The following is a 23,868-nucleotide window of genomic DNA, read 5'->3' on the forward strand; positions in this document are numbered from 1 at the left end:
CAATGTTTCCCATGGAGAGACACAGAGAGAGAGAGAGAGAGAGAGAGAGAGAGAGAGAGAGAGAGAGAGAGAGAGAGAGACAGAGAGGGGGGGTGAGAGAGAGAGAGAAAGAGAGACAGAGAGGGAGGGTGAGAGAGAGAGAGACAGAGAGGGAGGGTGAGAGAGAGAGAGAGACACAGAGAGAGAGAGAGACAGAGAGGGAGGGAGGAAAGGAGGGGGGAGGAAGACTACAGCTTGTTGCGCTGGCAGAGCGAGCTCGTCCAGTTGAGAGAGCGCTCGTGGTGAGCTTCAGCGAGCCAGCCCTTAGCAACGCTACCCAGACGATCTGCGCTCCTCCGTTCATCCACTCCTCCGCACCCCCCAGAGCCGCTGGGAACAACAAGGAGTAGAAGAAGAAAGAAAGGGGGGGGGAAAGGAGAGAAACGGACGCCGAGAACCTCGACCCAGCAGCGAAGAGCCGAGCCCAACGGAGAGGAGGGCAACGAGCGCAGAACTCCACCGAGGGGGAGAGAGGGTGCAACGGGGGGAAAGGGAGAACGCAAAGGGCGGGAGAGAAAGAGGGAGCGAGGTCCCGGGGTCAAGCTGCAGCCAGCCGGAGTCGGGGGAATGGACCTAGGTGACCGTAGGATTAACCCACTCCTGCCCGCCGTGCGGTCCGAGGAGGAGGGCTGAGCCCACCGCTGCCCTGACCTCCACGCTCATGAATGAGGATGAACGGTGATGTTCTTTAGCTGAGCCGCACGACACAACCACCCCCACCCCCCGCGCGCGCTGTAGCCGCCACGGGGAGTTAGCGATAGCTGCTCGCTCAGCAGCGGAGGAGGAGGAGAGCCGGGCGGCCCCGACTCCGATCGCTGACGGTGCCGCTGCCCGCGAGAGGCAGGGCGGCGTGGGAGGAAGGGGACAGGACACGGAGGGCGAGGGAGAGGGCGGGGAGGTGGCGGGGGACGCGCGGCGCATGGCCGTGCAGAGGCTGGTGGCGGCGGCGGTGGCGGTGGCCCTGCTGTCCCTGGTCCTCAACAACGTGGCGGCCTTCACGCCCAGCTGGGTGCTGCAGGCGCTGGAGGACGGGCGCAAGCGCAGCGTGGGGCTGTGGAGGATCTGTCCGGCCGGCGGGGAGAGGGGCCGCGAGGAGCCCGGGGCGGGGAGGAGGGGACAGGGCTCCCAGAGACAGTGCGAGGGGCTGGGATGGGGATCCGAGTACGCAGGATACCAGGAGTCGCGCAGCACTGTGAAACGTAAGTGGAATGGAGCAGGAGAGTGTGTGTGTGTGTGTGTGTGTGTGTGTGTGTGTGTGTGTGTGTGTGTGTGTGTGTGTGTGTGTGTCTGTGTGTGGTTCTAGTTTTGCTATCAATGAAAGGCATAAAAAATCTTTGCTACAAATTCAACAATATAATTAGAACAACTGTGATACTGTACTGTATAAGCACCCTGCAGTCGTTTACATGTCATAAACACGATGGTTCTTGTGCAAGAACCCTAAACGTTATTTAACTTAAAGTAACTGTAACTGTGATAATCCTACTGCAAAGTAGGTAGGCAGCAAGATTATTAAAAAAAATAATAATCTGAACCCAGAGTTGATCATATCTAGTCATAACAGATGATCTGGTCTGTGTGATATATGACACATTGATAAGATGTGGAGGAGGAGGCCCACATTTCTGATCCTCCTGGCCACAGAAAAATATCCTAACTGCTCGTCTTATCTTAACTTAAGTCTCAAAGATAGGAAAAATTCTATGACAGAAGCAATCCATAAACGAATGGCTCTGTCCTATCCTATCCTATCTTATTTAAAGAAATCTTAACTATAACTTTAAATGTGATTCTTTAATCGGAACTCATCGTGTCATCCCTGTATCTATGATTTGAATGTACACAAGACTGCCTGTCTCTTTGATTTGAATGCAGACAAGACTGCCTGTCTCTTTGATTTGAATGCAGACAAGACTGCCTGTCTCTTTGATTTGAATGCAGACAAGACTGCCTGTATCTTTGATTTGAATGCACCCGTAGGCTACTTACCATGGCTCTCCCTGGCTAGCTGTGGATGGTGTGGTACAGTATGGCTTCCCCGCGCTGGCACAGCGCTAAAACAACGTGTGGAGATAGGTCTGGCTATGTGACACTACTGGATAGCTAGCTTGCTATCATGAACAAAAAGAGACAGGCTACGTTGTCTACGTTTATTCTTTTTATTTAGATTTAATTGAAATATAGGATAAAAATATGAAAATAACAATATATTGTGTTTTTGTGTGAGAGACTGTACTGAATTGATTAATTAATGAATATATGTATTTATTCTTCCTGAATTAATGTTTTAAATCAAATGAAAGTCATCATATGATTTAAGTAGCCTTTCAATCATTATATTTCAGTGTTCATGTTGTTCCTCATCTTCGTCATTGCCATACAGTCCGAGCAACAGTGCTGCAGACATCTTTTAGCGGCTATAATAGCTCTCTCTGCCAGTTGGTCCACACAAATCTAAAAGTTGTCCACAGAGGGGGGGGGGGGCACAACATACAGAAGTCTCACTAAGTTGTGTTGACCATTATATCCTTGTGTATTAAGCTACTATGATAACATGTGGTGCCTAAGAGTATAACATTGTTTGTGAGGTTATGTGTGAATGCATGTACGCATGGACGCATGCATGTACGTGGTCGCAGCTATCGTGAATTCTCACTTGTTGGCAGTTAAGCATCAGACCTGAGGTCAAATAGATCAAGTACATGAAGGTATTTGAGGCGAGTTTGATTGACTGTACCTCGGAGTCGGTACTTTTGGGAACCTATTTGATTCATTGTGAAGAGTGAAGTAAATCAAGCACACGGCAAGTATTTGGCCGAGGTCTGTAAAGCAATTCTTACATGATACACAAGTAGGCCTTCAATGCAAAAACTGTATTTATCTTTAAGGGGTAACTTTAAGGGGTTACTTCTGGCACGTTACATGTATTTACCGTAACTCAACGGCATTACTGCCTAGTCTAACCCATGTCCCTGTGCCCTCCCTCCTGCAGTGCAGTTTGACATGATGCGAGCGTGCAACTTGATGGCCACGGTGGCCCTGACGGCCGGCCAGCTCATCTTCCTGCTGGGCCTGATGGAGCTGCCCTTCGTCATCCAGGACTCCCAGTGGTGGGAGGAGGCCATCGCAGCCCTCTTCCAGCTGGCCAGTGAGTACCTGCGTCTTCATCACAACGCCTTCTGTGCAATGCACCACTGTCCCCGCTATAGTATCTACTCAACACAATGTAAAGCAACCTTTTATGGCTCTGTCATAAATATTCAAAACCAAACCTCCAGTCCCAAGCTAACCACTAGAGAGTGGCCTACTACCTGTATGAAACACCTGACCTGGTGAACCTCACTGCAGAACAATGAGCACACTGCCAAACCCCACACACAGAGAAGCCCAAAACCTCAGAAAGTGCTACAAGATAACACCTGAACTGCATAGATAATCAATCAATAATCTGCGTACAGCTATAAAAGGAGGAAGAGACAAAGAGCAGACAAAGACATCGTCAGGGTTAGGGGGTTAAACAGTACATGTGTCTTTTGAATACAATCTCGCCTCAATATCTCATCAATCTAGCCTTTGGAGTTTTTCCTCAGATCTAAACATGTTTACACTGTTGCCAAGAAACACAACTTGTGACTGTTTCCCACTGAGACCCAGTAGAGAATCCCAACAGCTCAGACGCATAAATAAATCCCCCCCAAAAACCAAACAAATCAAAGCCAGAGTAAAAAAGATAAGGAAAACTAGGAAAGTAAAAAAGAAAAAAGCCCTGGCACATTCCTTATCAGCCCAAGACAAAGTTTTCTAGGAAAGTCAGTCAAAGCTAAAAATGACCAGGAATAGCATTGGGGCGGGAGAGGTGGGCTGCTGGCTGAACACCCCCCCCCCCCCCCCCCCGCATCTATCCCAGAGGACTGTGTGGCAGGGTGGGCGTGGCCTATCCCAGTGCCCCCGTAGAGGAAGTGTGACGTTGTGTCTTAGCAGCCCAGCGGTGTGTTGTTTAGGAGCGTTATGGGGTCTGGTCTAAGTTTAGCAGCAGCCTGTCTGTCCGGCCTGGAGCTGCTGCGAGCCAGGGAGCGACTGTCGGGCGCCAGGATATCCCTGCTCAGGACGAGGAAATGCCTGCGACTACCTGTTATGCAAACCCGGTGCAAGAGAAGGAAAGACGGGGGGGGGGGGGGGGGGGTGGACAGTCCGACAGGGACTGAGTGTTTGTGTGTGGGTGTGAACTTGGGGGGACAGTGTGTTTGTGTGTGGGTGTGAACTTGGGGGGACAGTGTGTTTGTGTGGGGGTGTGAACTTGGGGGGACAGTGTGTTTGTGTGTGGGTGTGAACTTGGGGGGACAGTGTGTTTGTGTGTGGGTGTGAACTTGGGGGGACAGTGTGTTTGTGTGTGGGTGTGAACTTGGGGGGACAGTGTGTTTGTGTGTGGGTGTGAACTTGGGGGGACAGTGTGTTTGTGTGTGGGTGTGAACTTGGGGGACAGTGTGTTTGTGTGGATGGGGTGGTGGGTAGAAAGCGCCCTGTCGTACACATGGCACGGTAGGGAGGGAGCAGCTGCTGGCCAGATAAGCTGGGCTGGCTTTTATGTGTGTTTACAAATCCTCCAAGAACAAGGGCAAATAAAGGTTTAGATAAAACGCTGGCTTCTTCGGCACGCACTGTAGCTGGCTACACAACGCTGGTAACAAACACGTCTTTTGTCTCTAGGCCTATCCATGATATTACAACAGTTAAGCTCTAAATTCACAAAGTGTAGTGGAGTAGAAATGTGGAGAAATGCACTATTGGTGTGAACAGCAGCGCTACTGCAATGCTTCACACCTGCCCTTAGTGTATCGTATTGTATTGTTATCGTCAATCCAATATCGTGTATCGTATTGTGAGATTAGTGTATCGTTACACCCCTAATAAATATGTACAGGTATCTCTGCTCTGTGTTTTCTTGTCTCGCTCCTCATATAAACGTACAGTATCACATGACAAGCGGGACACTCTACAGATTACATTGCAACCAAGCGCATCATTGTCTAACAAACAGTATCCATCATCCTTCAACAAAATGTCACCTTTTATAATCAAAAACATTATTAAAAATACATTTGTGAAATATTATGAAGTATTAACGCGTCATCACTAGGGATGGGCAAACGATCAAAATTTCTTTTTCGATAATTGAAAGAATTAACAATCAACTATCGATTAATTGATATGCTTTTTTTCCCATTAAAACAACGCCTAAGGCAGAAATAACAAACAAAGCATGTTTCCTTGAAAATAGCCTTATTTCTTGTGTTCTGATAACGTTAGCCTACATTAGGCTGTCCACGCACGCTCACGCGATTGCACTCAAAACGGCACAGGACTCAATGATTTGAGATGACTTCCTCTCACATAATCCATAGAATAAACCCTGTTCGTTTCCTGAGTGTGGGTCATGTTGTAGACCTCTGTTGCTCAGTGATCCATCCCTCATTCCTCTCCCCCTGAGACAGTGAATGGGCCTGGGCCCTGAATGAATGGAGTTATTTTTACACAGCAGCGTCTTTCTCGGGGAACGAGATCTGCTTTGTTTTTCGGATGGTGGCCAGAAAACCTGGGCTATCACATGCAGACCGTGGAATAACAATATCCAATTCCATTCAGTGACATCAACACTATTGTCAGGTCTGAGCGAGACTTATCGCAGTTCTGGTTAGTTTCACCCTCTCTTTGAAGCAGCTCTGGAATGTGTCACAGAAAGGACAAAGCTATATAGGTCAGAGGTCAAGAGGTGAATGGGTTAGGAATCCATGTCAATTTGAGAGACAGGTCCGTACTCTGAGGTTTTTAAGCGAGAGGTTGGGGGTAGGGAGGTTAGGGGAGGCATCATGTGGTGGGCACAATTGGCACCACACCCAAACTGTGGCCTCGGGCTATTGTGTCTCTTTCACACACTTCCAAAATTAACAATACAAGGGAAATATGTGCTTCTCAATGGAAGAGAAAAGTCAAATGCTGGGCTAAGAAGTCAAGGAATGTGAGCAACAGGACCCCTTTGGAGCCTGACTGAGCACAGCTGGCTGCAGTTCCCGAAATTGAGAAAATTGTTCAGTGGAGCGGGTTACAACCCCCCCCCCCCCCCCCACACACACACACACCATTAACAGAATGGAGCTATGTTAGCCCTAACCCTAACCCACTACACACACACGTGCACGCGCACGCATACACACACGCATGTTCTCTTACTACTGTATACTTGCGGGGGCCGCTAAACTAAACCTTACCCTAAACCCTAACCCTAACCATTTACCCCTCACCCTAACCCCTACCCCCCCCCCCCCCCCCCCTAAAAAAAAAAAAACCTAAGCCCTGGACATAACCTTTGACCCCTAACCCTAATCATAACCATAATTGTGACCCAAGTGCTAAAACCTAACCTGTGACCCTGAAATTAGCCCTAAACTTGTAAGGACCTTCCAAATATCCCCACAAGTCACAATTGTCCTTGTTTTACTGTATATTTGGTACCCTGCAAGTATAGTTAAACCGGGTACACACAGACAGACACGCACACGTACACGTACACGCACACGCACACACACACACACACATAACACACACTTTCATTCCAGTGAATTTCCAGGAGCCGGTTGGAGATAAGGATGGTTTATATTTTTATACTTCTATAGAGGTCTGACTATCTGACGGATAGTGTCAGATGTGCCCGAATACGTTAACCTTAAGCAGGGGGTGTGGAGAGGAGGGAAGGAAGGAAGGATGGAAAGAGGAAGAGGGGAAGGAAGCCAGAGAGATTAGGCCGTGCCAAAAAAGGTTTCACACAGCCCACCCAGTCTCAGGCCGGAGAAGGACTGGTCACTTTCTTAGAACAGGAGTCAGGCAGGTTAAACACACGCACACCGACAGGCAAACACTTGCACGCAAGCATAAGACATACTGTACAGAGACAGACAGGGAGGGAGGGAGACATACAGAGACAGACAGGGAGGGAGGGAGACATACAGAGACAGACAGGGAGGGAGGGAGACATACAGAGACAGACAGGGAGGAAGGGAGACATACAGAGACAGACAGGGAGAGAGGGAGACATACAGAGACAGACAGGAGGGAGGGAGACATACAGAGACAGACAGGGAGGGAGGGAGACATACAGAGACAGACAGGAGGGAGGGAGACATACAGAGACAGACAGGGAGGGAGGGAGACATACAGAGACAGACAGGGAGGGAGGGAGACATACAGAGACAGACAGGGAGGGAGGGAGACATACAGAGACAGACAGGGAGGGAGGGAGACATACAGAGACAGACAGGGAGGGAGGGAGACATAGAGAGACAGACAGGGAGGGAGGGAGACATACAGAGACAGACAGATAGGGAGGGAGGAAGGGAGGTAGACACCCTCAGGTAGATTTCATTGTCAACCACAGGCACATAATACCGCTAACCACCACCCATTCTCCGCCACATAAAAAAAGATATACTTACTGTATGATGACCCCTACACTCACACACTCTCTCTCTCTCACTCTCACACACACACACACACTCTTATTCACAGAATCTGAGTAACACTAATCCAGCCCCGGAGGAAACAGACTGATTCATATCCTAAAGGCTCCACATCCCCCTTTCACCAAGTATTTTTGGTTCAGATATACTGGAACTATGATACACACTTACTGTACCTATGTTATTTCACTGGCTGGCTCTCTCAATCTTTTGTGATAGCATTTCTGAGAAGTACAGGTTCACTGGCGGCCACTGGAGAACACTTTGATCCTGAGATCTCAGAAGCTCTCCCAGAAAGGAAACAAGCAGGCCTCCTAAGCTCCGAGACCACATGCGGAGGTCTCTGAACCTCTATCGCAAGCATCACTTTGATACACGCTACTTGAGAGAGAGGTCAATTTTGGGGGCTGGAAACTTTTCAATGGACACTGAACATCTGAGGCGTTATGAAATTAACTCTCCTAACTGCTCCTGTATGAATACTGAACGGCTGAGCCATATTTGAGTTACTATTAATGAACACTCACCAAAGTACTGTATAAAATTGCACATGCAGGTATTATGTGACACTGGCTAACACTTTATGAAATGACTTTGGGACCTGTCTCCCCAGGTTTCGTGCTGGTGATCGGCCTGGTGACATTCTACAGGATCGGCCCCTACACACACCTGTCCTACTCCTGCTACGTGGACATCGCCGCCTGCCTACTGGCCACGCTGGCTGCCGCCATGCTGATCTGGAACATACTTCATCGGCGAGATGACTGCCTCACGCCCCGGGTCATCGTCATCAGCCCCTCGCTGGCGTCGTCCTTCCACCCGCGCCTCGACAATGACTATGTGGAGTCGCCCTGCTGATGTGTGTGATTCTTGAACACACACCTCCCCCTGTTACTCTTTTGACTCTTATGACAGGCTGGAGAGAACAGACAATGCAACTGTGTGCTCCCATTCATTCATTTACTCTGAACAGATCGCCGAGAAGGGCTTGGTGCGATGCATGTCAAATCAAGCTGTGGGCCTACTGCAGATGCCTCACAGAGAAGGGCTTGGTGCGATGCATGTCAAATCAAGCTGTGCGCCTACTGCAGATGCCTCACAGAGAAGGGCTTGGTGCGATGCATGTCACATCAAGCTGTGGGCTTACTGCAGATGCCTCACAGAGAAGTGGATTTTTCGTTGCTCTACAGGTGCTGGACTGACATGTAGTTTGCTGTTGTTTCACTCTCCACCCATCATGTATAGTACTGTAGAAGGACTCACACAATTCATCTTTCGATGCTTGTTTCAAGGATAGTTTGTTTGGAAATCGTGTTGTTTATGTCTTCCGTATTTACAAGCAGAATCAGACACATCCAGCAAATATACACGAGTTGACAAAACGGTTATGTGTCAATCAAAACACAAGATGTGGTGAATTTATTTTTTTCAGTAAACATGAAGCTGAGATGAATGTTTGAACTAGAATTTGGATTGGTATATCCTCTATGTCTGAAACCCCCTTCTTTGATAAAAGATCAAGCTGGATCTTGACATGTTTATGTTATATGCACATATGTACTGACATATATTTCCTGCATTTTTGTTTATAATATATTATAATTAATATTAAAAGCGATTTAGGTTATATCTCCAGAGTTAGCATCAACTTGAAAATGAGTTAATCCCCCCTTACAATATCCAAAGGAATAATATTCTCTAGTCTAGTTGATTATTTGCCACTAAACTCATCTTATAGAACCAAGTACATTGTATTATATTTCATGACATTAATTAGGAGTTCTGATGTAGAAGTAACCGCTGCAGGATTATGAGCAATCTCTACTGCTCTATAGTGCCGGTATGCAAAGGTTTTGGCGACTCCTGATTGGTCTAAATCTCATGCTACGGATGGACACACACAAACACACATCATGTATAGAAGTGGCTGCACTTAAGTTTTATTCATAGTTTTTGTCCCCATGAAATTAATGATGGAATGTTTAGTTGTTAGTGGCGGCTGTTGGTGATTTGAAAATATCCACACATTTTGCAAACTGCCGCTACTCCTACAATTTCCACTGTACTTCAAAGTATTTCACAGTACTTTCACAGTACATTCACATATTATACACCGTGTTCAGATTTTCATGCTTTCACTCACATTCAAATATCTAAGCGATGCCGTTTTTAAAAATATTCAACCATGCTCCCCATTCACACAAATGTTCAGAGCTCCACTCGAGCGGCAGTTGGTAATTTCAAATTCATATCCGTTTTCTAACAGTTTTTAAGATACACCGACATATAATAAATACATGTTAATCTGGTTCCCAAGATTTCTACAGTGTAAATATCTAAGCTGTGGCATTTATACTTCTTGAGATAGAGCTGTTCTCGTGCCTGCCCTCTAGTCCTGGTGTGCAACAGTATTGGTGACTCCTGATTGGGTTGCACCACTTAAAAATAAAGGAACAAAAGGATATCCTATATATTACTACTTAGGAACATAGAATTCAGTACAGTAAGATCATACTTGACTAGGTTTGCCCAAATCACAGCTTGTTAAATAGTGGTAGCGGACACAAAAATACATTTTGAGCTCATTTTAATAAGGATGCTTTCCTTTTGGTAATCTGCTCGCTTGTGGTACATACGTATACTTAAATTAATGTCCTACAGTTGTATTTCTGTGAGTGTTGCTGTTATACTGTATATCATATCATACTGCTGCGAGGACAAAGGCTGTGAGTGTTGCCGACATCTCCTAGCCAAACAGACGGTGTGCTTGACAGTAATAATAGATACAAATACAGTACAATAAAGGTATGGACGTCATCCAGATATAATGGACACTGGTGTGTGTGGTGTTGTCTTGTTATCGTTGCACTATCACTCTGTGTATGAACACTATCAACATCTCAGAATTATATAATTTCATTCTTATTCTATGCGGACATACAGTATGATATATCATCATAGCCACCGGAATCAATCCAAAACAAATCAGATTCTTGACTATATTCAAATGGATTGTTTCCATGGTTACATACTACTACTGTGGCCCTGTGCTTAGCAACATCCTAAACAAGCAGCTCCCAGGGTTGTTTTACAGCTTTACCCAAACCAGACTCACTGAGACATCAGTGATCACCTGGGACAAAGCAATCTTCCAGAATCCTCAAAGTGATAATCTACTACAGCTGCTACCACATGATAACATCTAGAGTTGTGCATTTTAAAGTGTGTGTGTTGAGCTATCAGCTAGCTGCTGGCTGTGTTAGAGATGTCCATGCCGTGGAGAGCAGCCCCTGGGCTCCCAGCTCCGGCTGCTGCAGCTGGTCCTCCCGTGGGCCTCCGTCACACGTCTCCTAAACCAGCCCTGGGCCTCGCTGCCTCCGAGGCCACCGCTACAGCTCTCCCTGGCATGACTGACCCCCTGGTCCTGATTCTCTACAACATGCACCTGATGATCCATACCCAGGTAACACATACCACCTGCCGGCTCGGCCTCTTTTGCCTGGCTCATTCTTCAATCATTTACCAGTAGTTCTCCGAGTCTGATTTGGAGAGCATGAGAACTTTCTCTGTCTAATGCCCCAGTGCTTCAGCAGTAGTCAAGGCTTCCATGTGTGTCTTGGGAAACATGGTTAAAAAAAAAGACGTTTTATTTGTCTTCTCTATCTCATGGCTGCTCTGTGGTGTTATGATCCTCTCAGGAGAGGGAGATCGCAGAGCTGAGGCAGAGGAGCTACCAGCTCCACACTGAGGTACCGTACAGTGGTCATGTGTCATTAGGAGATGGGCCTCAGTCAGTGGGCTGCTACGTGGCTGAGCTCTGCCTCTGCTCTACAGGTGCTGAGGGAGGAGCGGGCAGTGCAGAGGGCCGAGGAGTGGGTCCTCGAGAATGAAGAGAACTTTCCAAAGCTAGAGGTTGGCTTTTGGTCTTGGCAAACTCACTCACTGCATGACCATAATGCAAACGGGGATATGTTTGACAGGGTTCCGTCTCTATGTGGTCTGTTTCTCCTTTTGTTCACCAAGACCATTCTCCTGGACGCGGAGACCAAACTGGACCAAAGCACTGGGTCACTCCTGCAGGTCATTGATGAGACTGAGGAGCTTCAGTGGAAAGGAGATCAGGTGTTCAAGGAGGCTCAGGTACTGCAAACTGAAACACCTCATTCTCACTCCGAATGTAATGCTCTGCTGTGGCCAGTAGACACAACCTCTGGATGTTGCTGTGATGTCAAGAGGTTGCAGGGCGTCCTGGAGTATGTGCGCTGGAAGGAGGAGCCCCCAGAGTGGGAGGCGCCGGGGCACAACACGGGCTACACAGAGATCTACACAGAGATCCACGACAGCCTGGAGCCTGAGGAGGCGCAGCAGAACGAGGAAAAGGAGGTGGTCTTGAGGGGAAAGACCAAACAGGAGGGGCAGACTAGAGAAAAGAGGACCCAGAAGAAGAAGTCTAGCTGCCTCTGTGCACCGTGGAACTGGGCATGATAACGTATTCATTAAACATTCACTATCTTTCTTTTAAGCAGGTTTGACATACCACTGCCGAAACGAGATGCTAGTCTTGTCGTGAGACTTTCCACAAGATTTGACATTTAGAATCTTGAAAACGTCACTTTCAGAACGTTCAAAATCAAATTTTGAAAACTGTCTTGACCGCTGTACTGTATGTAGACCCAGCTTAGCCGTGTCTCGAACCCTGGCTCTCTGGGGGTGTCCAAGCTCATCCGGACGATCCATGGACTGTGTGATTGGAGGAGAGGTCTTCCACATGACCAGAGCTCAGACTGAGGACTTTATATTATGCCAATAGCTTATCCCCTTACCCATCCCAACCACACAATAAGGTTTTTGAACTAAGGTATATACTATGTTGTAGCCGTTCTTTAATATTTTCTTATTCTTTCTGATTGGATTATAATTTTCCTAAAGTGATTGAAGTGGAATAATTAAGATACTGCCACATTTTGCTATTAGAACAGCACTTGGCGCTTGACAACACCACTTCTGCCAGTAATCATGACCGTTGACATCACGTCATACATCATCCTACTGTATGCTGCACTCCTGGAGACTCTCACAAGTGTTTTGTCTGACTCGGAAATGGAAAAAATTAAGTAGGATCCTTTTAAATAGAAGGGGCGATGGCAAAGGAACATTTGTAAGTGAAGGTTTGTATTCATATGGACAGATAACCCTACAGCGTGTCATCTGAAGTCAAGGACAGCATGAATGAGAGGAAATAGCACTGGGGGTCTGGACTGAGGAGAGACATTCCACATTTCTATCTGACAGTGCTGAGAGAGAGAGAGAGAGAGAGAGAGAGAGAGAGAGAGAGAGAGAGAGAGAGAGAGAGAATTTAGTGTTTGCTTTGGTCTACAACTACATGAAGGCTAGATATTTATATGAGGTTGATATGGGTATGAATCAGATATTTTAGAGAGCTATGTTCTCCAATCCAATCCAATCCAATCCAACTTTCTTTAGAGAGCACATTTAAACAACAAGAGTTGACCAAACACAGTAGACAACACAATAGGACAATAGAAGCATAATGAAAGATAATAAGAAAGAGCTACTCTGATATTTAGTATTAAAACACCAGGGAAAACAAATGTGTTTTTAGGCAGGACTTAAACACTGGAAGCGTTGGGGCCTAATGTGGGGGGGGGGGGCAGCTTGCTCCAGAGTTTGGGGGCATCGACGGAAAAGGCTCGGTCCTCCCTGTGCTTTAGCCTAGATTTAGGGACGTCGATGAGCGACTGGTCAGCTGACCTGAGAGGCCGTAGTGGGATGTACGGATGTAGGGTGTGAGCGAGATAGGGCGGGGCCAGACCATTCAAGGCTTTACAAGCAAACAATAAAAGCTTAAAATGAATCCTAAACTGCACTGGAAGCCAATGGAGGGAGGCAAGAACAGGAGGTGTTCTGGTTTACATGTCCTTGTCAGTAGCCGGGCAGCAGCGTTCAGCACTAGCTGGAGACGTGACAGCGAGGCCTGGCCCAGACCAACATACAGGGCGCTGCAGTCATCGAGGCGGGTGGATGATCGAAATTCACCGTGACTCCCAGAAAAACTCCTCTCAGACAGATATGACTTAAACCACTCAAGAGCAGTACCTTTGATGCCCAAATAACGCTCTAGATGAGAGATGAGGATGTTGTCAAAAGCAGCTGTAAGATCTAAAAGTACAAGAATGACAGAGTCTCCAGAGTCAGCAGCCAATAAAATATCATTAAACACTCAGAAGGGCAGACTCTAACGTGAAGAGCCTTAAAACCCGAATGGAATACCTCCAGAATGCAGTAAGTATCTAAAAAAGACTGCAGCTGTAAGGCTACCACTTTCTCTCATTTTTTTGAAATAGGCAAAGCATTAATCTCAGCAAAGCATTGTCAATGGGACATAAAGAGTCGTTGTGCCTCGTGTAGCGATTCCTGCCTGCCTGCCAGTCCCACCGTTAGAACACGTCTGGGCAGTTCAAAGACTGCTTCTGTGGCGGTGGGCCCCTGCAGATGGGTTGGACACTAGAGAGATGCAGGTTACTGGTGGGACACTGAGCAGGAAGAGCATCATCCTGTGGGCGGGGACAAGCGGGAATCGAACACAATGCCTCCAATTTCTATCCCTGTTGTAAAAATAGTCAGTGAGGAACTTACTAAAGCTGTCATCACACCTATAAAGCTCAGAAGCATATCCGACCAATGTGCCATTTGCCACATACATATACAATGTTCCCCTTTGTTTGTACGTGCCCTTTGCAATACAACAGGGAAATGTACAACTTCTTCTCTAGATAAATGGCAGGATTCATGTAGGTGGTGGCGCTGAAGTGACTCTCACTGTCACATACAGTACAGACAAGGCAAGGCAGCAAAGTTCGGTTTCTGCTCGGAACCGATCGAATCACATAAATTCCAAGTGGAATCAAAACCTGTCTGAAAATTCAGTTTCAATTTTCCATTTCATTGAGCCAGGCGAGAACAATCAAGCACAGAGAAGTAGTTGAAATTATTGATTCAAATAGTATTTTGGGCTAGATCTGATCCACTCTCTGACCTGACTCTGTTTGGCTGAATGGGATGGAAAAGTCACTCCTTTTGGGCTAAACAGGGAGATGGGATTTATGTATGTGTCACAGGGTGTTTAGAGAAGAACATCCCTTCAGCCAACGACTTAGTAACAATACACACAAAAGCAAGGCACAAAAGGCACAAAAGGCACACACACACACACACACACACACACACACACACACACACACACACACACACACACACACACACACAGTAAAACTCCTTAATCATGTCCTGTGTTTAAAAATCTACTTAATATAAGCAAATAAAGGATTGTTTAGTGGGATCTGATAGAATGGCGGTATCCTCCTTGCAATGCAAACACACTTCCATCCCAGTCAAACTTCTCTGCTTACAAATTTCTTATGCTTACAGACATCATCCCACCTCTAAAGTAGCCCATTACCTATATCAAGATTTCCAAAGAAACCAACAACTGTGCTATATGAACTGCACACGTTTCCATTTGAACAGCCGACTATATGCAGACTGCCTTATCCTTAACAAGCTGATACTTCAGAAAATGAATCTAGACCAGAATAGCTTGTTTGTGCTCTTAGTTCTAAATGCCTTCCAAGTCCCATAACATAATCATCTTGGGTCAGGGACGGGATCCGATCGCGACCTCTCCGTCCACGCTGACCTCAGCAGCCGGAGGTGTGGAGCGAAGCGCGGGGGCTGATCAAACGAGAGAGGCAACAATGACCGTTCTCCACGTTAGTCAACGCAACCTGTCACACAGTCTCCCGCCGCAAACCCTCAGAGAGAGTCTGAGAGGAGTCAAGGACGCTTTAACAATACCGTCCCCGTGGCCTTTCCTGAGCCTTTGAGCCAGCCGCGCTGTGGCGTAGCTACCGCCAGACCCGGTCTGCAAGGCTTTTAACAGGGCCCTGGTGGATGGAGACTGAGGAGGAAGTGGTGACGGCAAACAAGGGATGTCACCCGCGTGCCATCCTGCACGTCTGCTCTGGCCCTCTGACTGGATCAAGACGCGTTACACACGCTCGTATTTGCTGGCGATGATTCACACGGATTCCCACAGTCTGACTCATATCTAAGGATACGGTCCATCAATGAGCTGTATTAGCTAAACAGCGCCAAGCTTACAGCTGCTTAGAGCGCACTAGAGCTTGGAGCTTGGCTAGGCTACCAATGTTTTACAGCTACGTTACAACCCAGTGTCGTGTTTTTGCAACTGGCGTATTAACTAGCTGAGTTAAGATAGCTATTAGCTAGCTAATGTTAGTAGTGTGTGTGTGTGTGTGTGTGTGTGTGTGCGTGTCTGTCTAAGGGTGCACCAACGAGTGTATTTTAGAGCTGCCGCTGTTTTCTCGTTGTTTACAATGGGTAATGAGCTCTAGACAGCTCTACAGACAAGGGCTGTGTTCCAAGCGTTTAGCGCCATACGCGCTAGCTTTTTCCCCCAGTTGGGCTAAAGCGCAGGCTGTATAAGGCTGTCCTGATGATGACAGCGGTCGTTTTTTTTTTTGTTGCAAGACTGCAGAGACAGCAAACGTTAACACTAATTTATACACTAATCCATGTGTATATGTAGACACATACAGATTGGCATGTAGAGACACGCACCGGTAGCAACTGTTGGTAAATAGACACTTGAGAGGGGAGGAGTTAAGCAGTAAAGCCTGATGCTCTAAGCTCTATTCTTGTGAAGCTATATTATTCACAAGAGTGCACAGGCTTCACAATTGTTATACAGCCGTTAACATTCTGTAGCGGTACCTCTTGATGAGCTTGATAGACTTGAAGGCCTCGTCCATGTCCCCGATGGTCAGGTAGAAGCTGAAGTTGAGCATGGCGTCTCGCGTAACCTTCTCACAATCCTCCAGACCCACAAAGTCCCTGAGGGCGCGCCTGGACACCATGTGGGGGGATGGGGCAGCCACGGCTGGGGACGGGGTCGAGGCCTGGGCCTGGGCTGGGGAGGTGGAGGGGACCGCCGGGAGGACCTCCTGCACCTCTGGATTCCTCTCACCAGGCTGGGGGTGGAGGAGTCACACCACAGTTAGTCTTAGGGCTGCACGATTATGACAAAAGATGATAATTGCGATTATTTGCTTCAAAATGCTAATTGCAATTAATAATTGCGATTAATATTTAATATATAATATTAATATATAATAACCAAAATGCTCCCAAATCACGGACATTGATCCCTTTCTTGCTACTAACTCACTGACCTCGTTTTCGCTAATTTTTTCACTACTCACGGCTGCGGGTTCTGAAATTGCTGCGCACAGCGCACTCAGCGGGAACGCATGTGATTGGTCAGACAGCATAAGCACCTGTGATTCATCCGTGTAGTCCTACAGTAGCACACTCAATTCAAAGCAAAATTATTAATCACATTAATTGCGGCCTTTTGTGATTAGTTAATCGCGGAGGTCATAATCGCGATTTCTATTAATTCACGATTAATTGTGCAGCCCTAGTTAGTCTCTCTAATTGTTAGACAAGAGCATCGCATTTTAACTTGATAGGAGACCTATGGAGCTACGGGAACAAGGAGGGAACACAAAGGCAGCACAGGAGAGAAGACATCCTCTTTAGAGCAGGCATGGCTATAAGACTGGATCTCAATACAGCAGTGTGGTCTTCATACATAACTGATCTGACTGGATCATATTGTCATTTCAACCTGAGGTTTCTACAATGCTAACGGTAGAGAACATAGGTCTGCTGATGATGTCGGGGAGAATGAACAGGGTTTTCAGCGCGGTCTGAAGGCAACTTACTTCCGGTAGAAAGATAGCACCCCTCCGATAGAGTAGAGATGAATGGAGACCAAACAAACATGCACTTGATTCAAATAGAACAGAATAGAAATATAGAATAGAATACGACTTTAGGACAACTTCATAAAAAAAAAAGAGAGAGAGCCAGGAAGAAAAAGAGAAAATAAAAAATAAAAATGTGAAGATGACCTTTGAGAAACGATATATAGAGCAAGAAAGAAACCCTACCAGAAACAGGCACTATAACAGTGCAGGTTACTTGCATATGGCTGCCAGAATAGAAGGATCTGATCAAGAGTGTGAGAAGTGACATCCTCACAAACAAGGTAGTGTTATCTCTACAGGACAAACAGGGCTTATTGTTATATCTGCGCTAGACACGTCTGCTGGCGCGGCGCCCCACCTTGCAGGTGAAGTAGTAGTAGGGCACGTCCAGGGCTAGCAGGGCCTGCAGGCCGCCAGGCTTGGGGTAGGAGTCCTGCAGGAGGAGCCCGTGTTCCTGGGTGCAGAATAACGTCACCACCGACACGTCCACCTGAGGGAGGAGAGGAGAGCGTCTCTTCCTGAACCAGGCTTACATACAAGAGCCGAGACAAACAAAATGTGGTTTTGTGATTTTCAATGCTTCGATGGAAAGTTCTAAAACTGCCGGTTTCAAGATTCAACGCGTCAAATCTCATGGAAAGACTGTTCGAAAACTAGCATCTGATTAGAATGTTGTTCTGTATGTCAACCCAGTTAAAGTAGTACAATAGTTAAAAACAGTTTGTATGGTGTTCTCTGATAGTAAAGTGATGGTTTTGGTATAATAGAGTTCTGTTCTTTATTTTATCTTTTAAATACAGCTGTATTTTATTTACAGACTGCTCTAGAATACCAGAACCTTGGTCAGAAAGCCATGTAGCTGCATTACAGACAACTCTCTAATAGTGAAGTGGTGCAGCCCGATACCGTACCTTGTCTGTGTCATCGGTGTGTGGGGAGGTGGAGTTGACCGGTACTGTCTCACACACAAATAGACGAGGCTCACTCTCATCCCAGAAATGAGACACGGGATAGCGGCCGCCCAGCTCTGAGGCCTGAGACTGCTGCCTGGAGGACACACATACACAGCAGGAATAAGATATGTTACAACACATGTACACCCTGTAGAGACACACACAGTTATAGTAGTAGTAGCTAGTACTGTAACTACCGCTCTACGTCCTCAGCCTGGGAGATCCCACTGGGCGGTCTGCCGGTGAAGAAGTCAAAGTGTGTAACGGTGTCCATCTCCACATCATAGAAGTACAGCTTTTGGTCTGGTCTCCCATTCACCTTAGAGGGGAACGGACACAACAAGCACATGAGCTACAAAAGAGTGTTGTTATTAACCATATTGTGGCTCATTCAACCATATTGTGTTCAAAGTTCATTGTCCTGGGATGAACTGTGGACAAAATAAGGTTTGTGTGTGTGTGTGTCCATGTGCATGCGTGCGTGCTCCTGTGTGACCATGCACCTACCTGTGTGACTAGAACACTGACTTGGTTGCCATTGGCGTTACACTTGACGGAGTGCAGGGCTCCTAGGTTGGGGATCTGCTCCGGCAGGTTCTTAGCGCTGCAGTGGGCCTTGGCCTCTCTGCAAAGGACAAGAGTTCAACTTACGATCTGAAATCAGGTCCCCCTCTGGCTATATAATCTGAGTCACAATTGCTTCATCTTTAGCTGCTCTATAGCGCGCTGTCGGTCCACAAACATGCGTGCTGTGTATGTGGTCACAGCGACAGTATTGTGAATTTGCGCTTGCGATTAATGTGGTGTTTGCTGATTTTGTATTGTCCCCTTTTTTGCACAGGTCGGTATTGAAAATATACTGACCTATCTGTTTAAATAGAGGTTAATTTAAGCAATTGACCACGAGAGGCAGTGGGTTACAGGGGATTTTACCACAGCTACGGGGCGTTGTTAGTTAAATGATGATCTAAACGGATGGACTGATTGTAGATCAGCAGACGGGCTGTGAGTCAACGTCTCCATACAATACTGTCTTTCACAGTGTGTCAAAATGAAAAGAAGTAACAATATGCAGTCACAGTAAAAAATCAAAAAGACGGTATGTATATGTTGTATTTACCTGCGGGTGAGGTCAAAGACTTTGACGTGAGCCGTGTCTGTGCCGACCACCAGGTAGGCGTGGCAGACGCTGAGCAGGACAGGGTTGCCCTCAGCCTCAGAGAAGGACAGCAGCTGCTTGACTGTCCCCTGGAGAGATGGGACCACACAGAGGAGTACGCACATCCTGTCAGCTCATACTAGACTAGAGAGACATCATCCTCTCCGTTCCCTCGACTTGAACAACAGGAGGCTTTGTGACACGTGGCCACATCCCGATAACATCATCTACCAGGATAAAGTCATGATAAGGTGTGTATAAGGATGAGGTGAGGCTTGGGTGGAGGATTCCAGGGGTGTGACACTGACCTGAGGAGTGCGGACCTGGACCCTGTTGGGCTCCACAGTGTAGATGTTCTCTCCATGCACAGCTAAGACCTGGGACTCACACTGGAAAGAGCCTGGGGGAGGGAGGGGGAGGGGGATAGAACTCCACTTCTGTCTGCATGTTGCACTTTTGACAGTGTTATGCACAATTAGAACTTGTATCTACTGTACTAAGTCTGGGTTGGAATTATAGCTCAGGAAAGCCGTAAGGCTGAAACATCCGTTGTCGCTGCTGCCTGTGCCTTTGAAAATTGAAAATAATCCGTTGTGATGCGTCTCTGAGTGCTGGATTGTTTCTACTCATATACAGTAGAATTATAGCCCCCACACACTACATGATTTTAGAGAATTTAAGTCCTTATTCTGCAACTCAAATGACTGGAACGACCAAAGATCTTCAGTACTGATTGTCCTGTAATGTGAGAGCGTCAGACGCATCCATGTCCAATCTTTGAGTGTTCCCATACTTAAGAACATTTTAAAAGTGTGATATTTTCGCCGACATCTGGAACGATTGGATATAACTACAGTATAGCTAATATAACTAATTAAGTACAGTCACCGAAGTGGATCAACTGTCTGCTCTGTGATCCATTTTGAACTTTATGAAAATGCTTGCATGTGTCGTGAGCAACTTCATTTACTGTAAGTTGCATTGCAAAAATGATTAAGCAGCCTAGGCCACTCACACTGTATTCAGGGCACACTTGATTAGGGCGACACTTGATTCAGATTATGATAGGAATAATGGTTCCATTTATATGATTAAGGTTATTTTGGGGTGAGTTTTTGGGGCAAGCTACAGCCCCTGGTGCATCAGTCTTTGGATTTAATTGCCAAGCAACAAGCCCAACAGTGTTGGGGTGGGACATCTGATGTGGATTTTTTAATGATTGGTGCATAGAATTATCTACCTAAATAAATATGATCATAACCACACCCAATTCAACCCCATTATGAGGAATGATAAAGAAACTTTGAGATTGAAATAAATGTATAATACTTTTAGATGCTTACTATTATATAAGACCCTAAATTACAGTTAGAAGGATATTGTGGATTTGGGTTTGGGTAGTTACTATCTACTTGTCTGGCTGCATTTTGCTTGTCCCGGGCCAGTGGACAAGCATTAATGTCAAGCCCTGCTATAGGTAACCCTGAATGACAGCGATGGTCACGTGACACCAGGTACAGTATGGAGTGTCCTCCTAAGCGTGTCTTGTATTGTGTGATCTCACATCTTTGCTACATCGTTGACCACAGCATCTGTGAGGCTCTCTGACCAAAGATTTTGAGAATCGTGTTAAGTGTGGCGGCTATTACCTGTGTTGAGAATCGTGTTAAGTGTGGCGGCTATTACCTGTGTTGAGAATCGTGTTAAGTGTGGCGGCTATTACCTGTGTTGAGAATCGTGTTAAGTGTGGCGGCTATTACCTGTGTTGAGAATCGTGTTAAGTGTGGCGGCTATTACCTGTGTTGAGAATCGTGTTAAGTATGGCGGCTATTACCTGTGTTGAGAATCGTGTTAAGTGTGGCGGCTATTACCTGTGTTGAGAATCGTGTTAAGTGTGGCGGCTATTACCTGTGTTGCGCAGCAGTGTTCCGGCAGGCTCATAAACAGTCACCTGTTTCCCGTTCCACACTGTAACCGTGTCCTGGAAGGAAAGCAAGGAACAGATAGAATCAGGGACAACTGTCCAATCATAGGAGGCGAACACCTGAAACTAGGGCTGAGTGTTGAATCAGGTCATCGCCTGTTCAAACCACAGATTCGACAAGTCGTTCCTTTTTTCTCTCACGATGCCTAGGCTGAGGGGAGACCGCGGGAGTCGGGACAGCTTTCAAACTTTCAACTCAAACTTGCAGGCATCACAATAATAACATATGCCTATTTTTCTTGCTAAACATGCCTCATCTAGCCCACATTGTCCATCTACCTTGTTTTTCTGCAGTGTTCCATAGCCTACATTAGGGTTGGGCGATTTGACAACAGTCTCAACTGCGCATTTCAAAGTGAGCGCGAATAGCCTCTGCGTTAGAGCTCTGTCTATAGGGAGAAATATTTTTTTCAAGTGGATCTTAGTTAATACCAGAAGATTGATCTAGGAAAGCAGTTTTGAGTGATATTCCGTTTGGGAAATGCATGTGATTGCTGGTGCATAGTAGGGTAGGCGCAGGGTGGAGGGGAACCTGCCTTCGTTCCTCTGCTATATCAGTCTTAAGTCTCCTTTTACTGCACAACAAATAGCTACAGTAATAGCCTAGGTCTAAAACTAATGATTGGCCTGTCCTATATTAATCACCAGGCAGGTGATTGGTCTGTCCTCTATTAATCACCAGGCAGGGGAGTGGTCTGTCCTATATTAATCACCAGGCAGGTGAGTGGTCTGTCCTATATTAATCACCAGGCAGGTGAGTGGTCTGTCCTATATTAATCACCAGGCAGGGGAGTGGTCTGTCCTATATTAATCACCAGGCAGGTGAGTGGTCTGTCCTATATTAATCACCAGGCAGGTGAGTGGTCTGTCCTATATTAATCACCAGGCAGGTGAGTGGTCTGTCCTATATTAATCACCAGGCAGGTGAGTGGTCTGTCCTATATTAATCACCAGGCAGGTGAGTGGTCTGTCCTTTATTAATCACCAGGCAGGTGAGTGGTCTCACCAGCGCATCTTGTCAGTGGAGCAAAAAAACGACTGCTCGACTTACTGTAAAGAATCTCAGTTGACTTAAGGGTCTCCGATTGATAATTCGACTCGTCGACTTTCAGACTTTCAGGGGGCAGCCCTACCTAAAACCACTGCTGAAACACTGCTCCAGGAAGACTAGCTTGTTGTCTAAGCATCAGCTAAAGGGGATTCTTATAATAAACACATATATCCTGTATACAAATTCCTGTCTATGTGAGATGCTCTCTGTTATTGGAATGCTCCTCATTATTGAAGTAGCTTACATTCTCTACGTTTAACTCTTTCAGTGGCATATCTGAGAGGCAGCTTACTTTTCATGTCCAGAAAACGAAGACAAAGCTTGGTGCTAAGACGTAGTGTGTCTGAATCGCAAAGGTGCTGGTGACTGCAGACAAATAACTTTTCATGTAGAACTTCGGGCCGAAATCAAATTTTGAGCAAAATCAAAACGTTTCACTTTGATGTGTTTGGCTACCTTGGTGACACAGACGCCTGTGATGTGCATGTGTGAGCGCAGGCTGAGCTGGGCGCCGGTGCTGAACAGCGTCAGGCTGAGCTGGGAGGGCGTCAGCTGCACCGCCGCCACCTGCTGGCTGAAGTGGGCCGACATCACATGCTCACAAAGGATGAGCACCGTGCTCACGCTGTTGGCTGCCAGCAGGTTCAGGTTGGATCCCCACTGGAGACACGCACACGCGCGCACACGCACACACACACACACACACGCACACACACACACACACACACACACACACACACACAGACACACAGACACACAGACACACACAGACAGACACACACACACACACACACACACACACACACACACACACACACACAGACCGACACAAAGACAGACACACAGACAGACACACACACACACACATACAGTTAACAGTGAAAAAAAACGCTGCTGGTTAACATTGCAAAACCAAGTTCGGTGTGGTGTAGTATATGGTATGGTGTAAAAGGATTGGTATGATATTATGTATACTGCAGTGTAGCGTGGTGTGTGGTCTACCTGAAGCTGGGTGACGTTGCCCTCTATCTCAGTAGGAGGCTGTAGTTTCCACTGGGCCTTGGTGTCTGTCCTGGCGTTGGGCTGAGCCACCATCTTCCAGAGAGCAATACGACCCCGGTTGGTACCTGCGGACAGGATCTCTGGGAAGACACAGGAGAAGGAACTCAGTTAAAAAATGTACAGTATTATCATGATCCTTTCTATATTTTAGCGCTTTGAGCTTTTGGAAAAGTGCTAAACAAATGACCTATCATTTTATGATGTATATGATGATAATGTTCTGTATGAATGATTTGA

General features: G+C 46.6%; 2 protein-coding genes across 2 annotated transcripts in view; one reads left to right on the forward strand and one right to left on the reverse strand.

Annotated features, from left to right (window-relative positions):
- Positions 1-23,868, reverse strand: part of ift140 (intraflagellar transport 140 homolog (Chlamydomonas)) — a gene marked incomplete at its 3' end in the record, with an annotated part of 37,333 nt that overhangs the window by 9,184 nt on the left and 4,281 nt on the right. The window contains exons 9-18 of the mRNA XM_084456426.1: positions 23,572-23,711; positions 23,026-23,229; positions 21,443-21,515; positions 19,843-19,934; positions 19,496-19,623; positions 18,883-19,000; positions 18,573-18,694; positions 18,334-18,469; positions 17,781-17,912; positions 16,365-16,621 (exon numbers count right to left, since the gene is read on the reverse strand). Coding sequence (XP_084312552.1) covers positions 16,365-16,621; positions 17,781-17,912; positions 18,334-18,469; positions 18,573-18,694; positions 18,883-19,000; positions 19,496-19,623; positions 19,843-19,934; positions 21,443-21,515; positions 23,026-23,229; positions 23,572-23,711 — 1,402 coding nt within the window. The remainder of the gene's footprint in view (positions 1-16,364; positions 16,622-17,780; positions 17,913-18,333; positions 18,470-18,572; positions 18,695-18,882; positions 19,001-19,495; positions 19,624-19,842; positions 19,935-21,442; positions 21,516-23,025; positions 23,230-23,571; positions 23,712-23,868) is intronic.
- Positions 959-10,322, forward strand: tmem204 (transmembrane protein 204; the record flags this gene model as incomplete). Its single annotated transcript, XM_084456435.1, has 3 exons — positions 959-1,238; positions 3,032-3,187; positions 8,164-10,322. 3 exons carry the CDS (start codon positions 959-961, stop codon positions 8,406-8,408), a joined length of 681 nt encoding a protein of 226 aa, XP_084312561.1. The 3' UTR covers positions 8,409-10,322.

The sequence above is a fragment of the Borostomias antarcticus genome (genome assembly GCF_949987555.1).
Source record: "Borostomias antarcticus genome assembly, chromosome: 22".
Taxonomy (NCBI): domain Eukaryota; kingdom Metazoa; phylum Chordata; class Actinopteri; order Stomiiformes; family Stomiidae; genus Borostomias; species Borostomias antarcticus.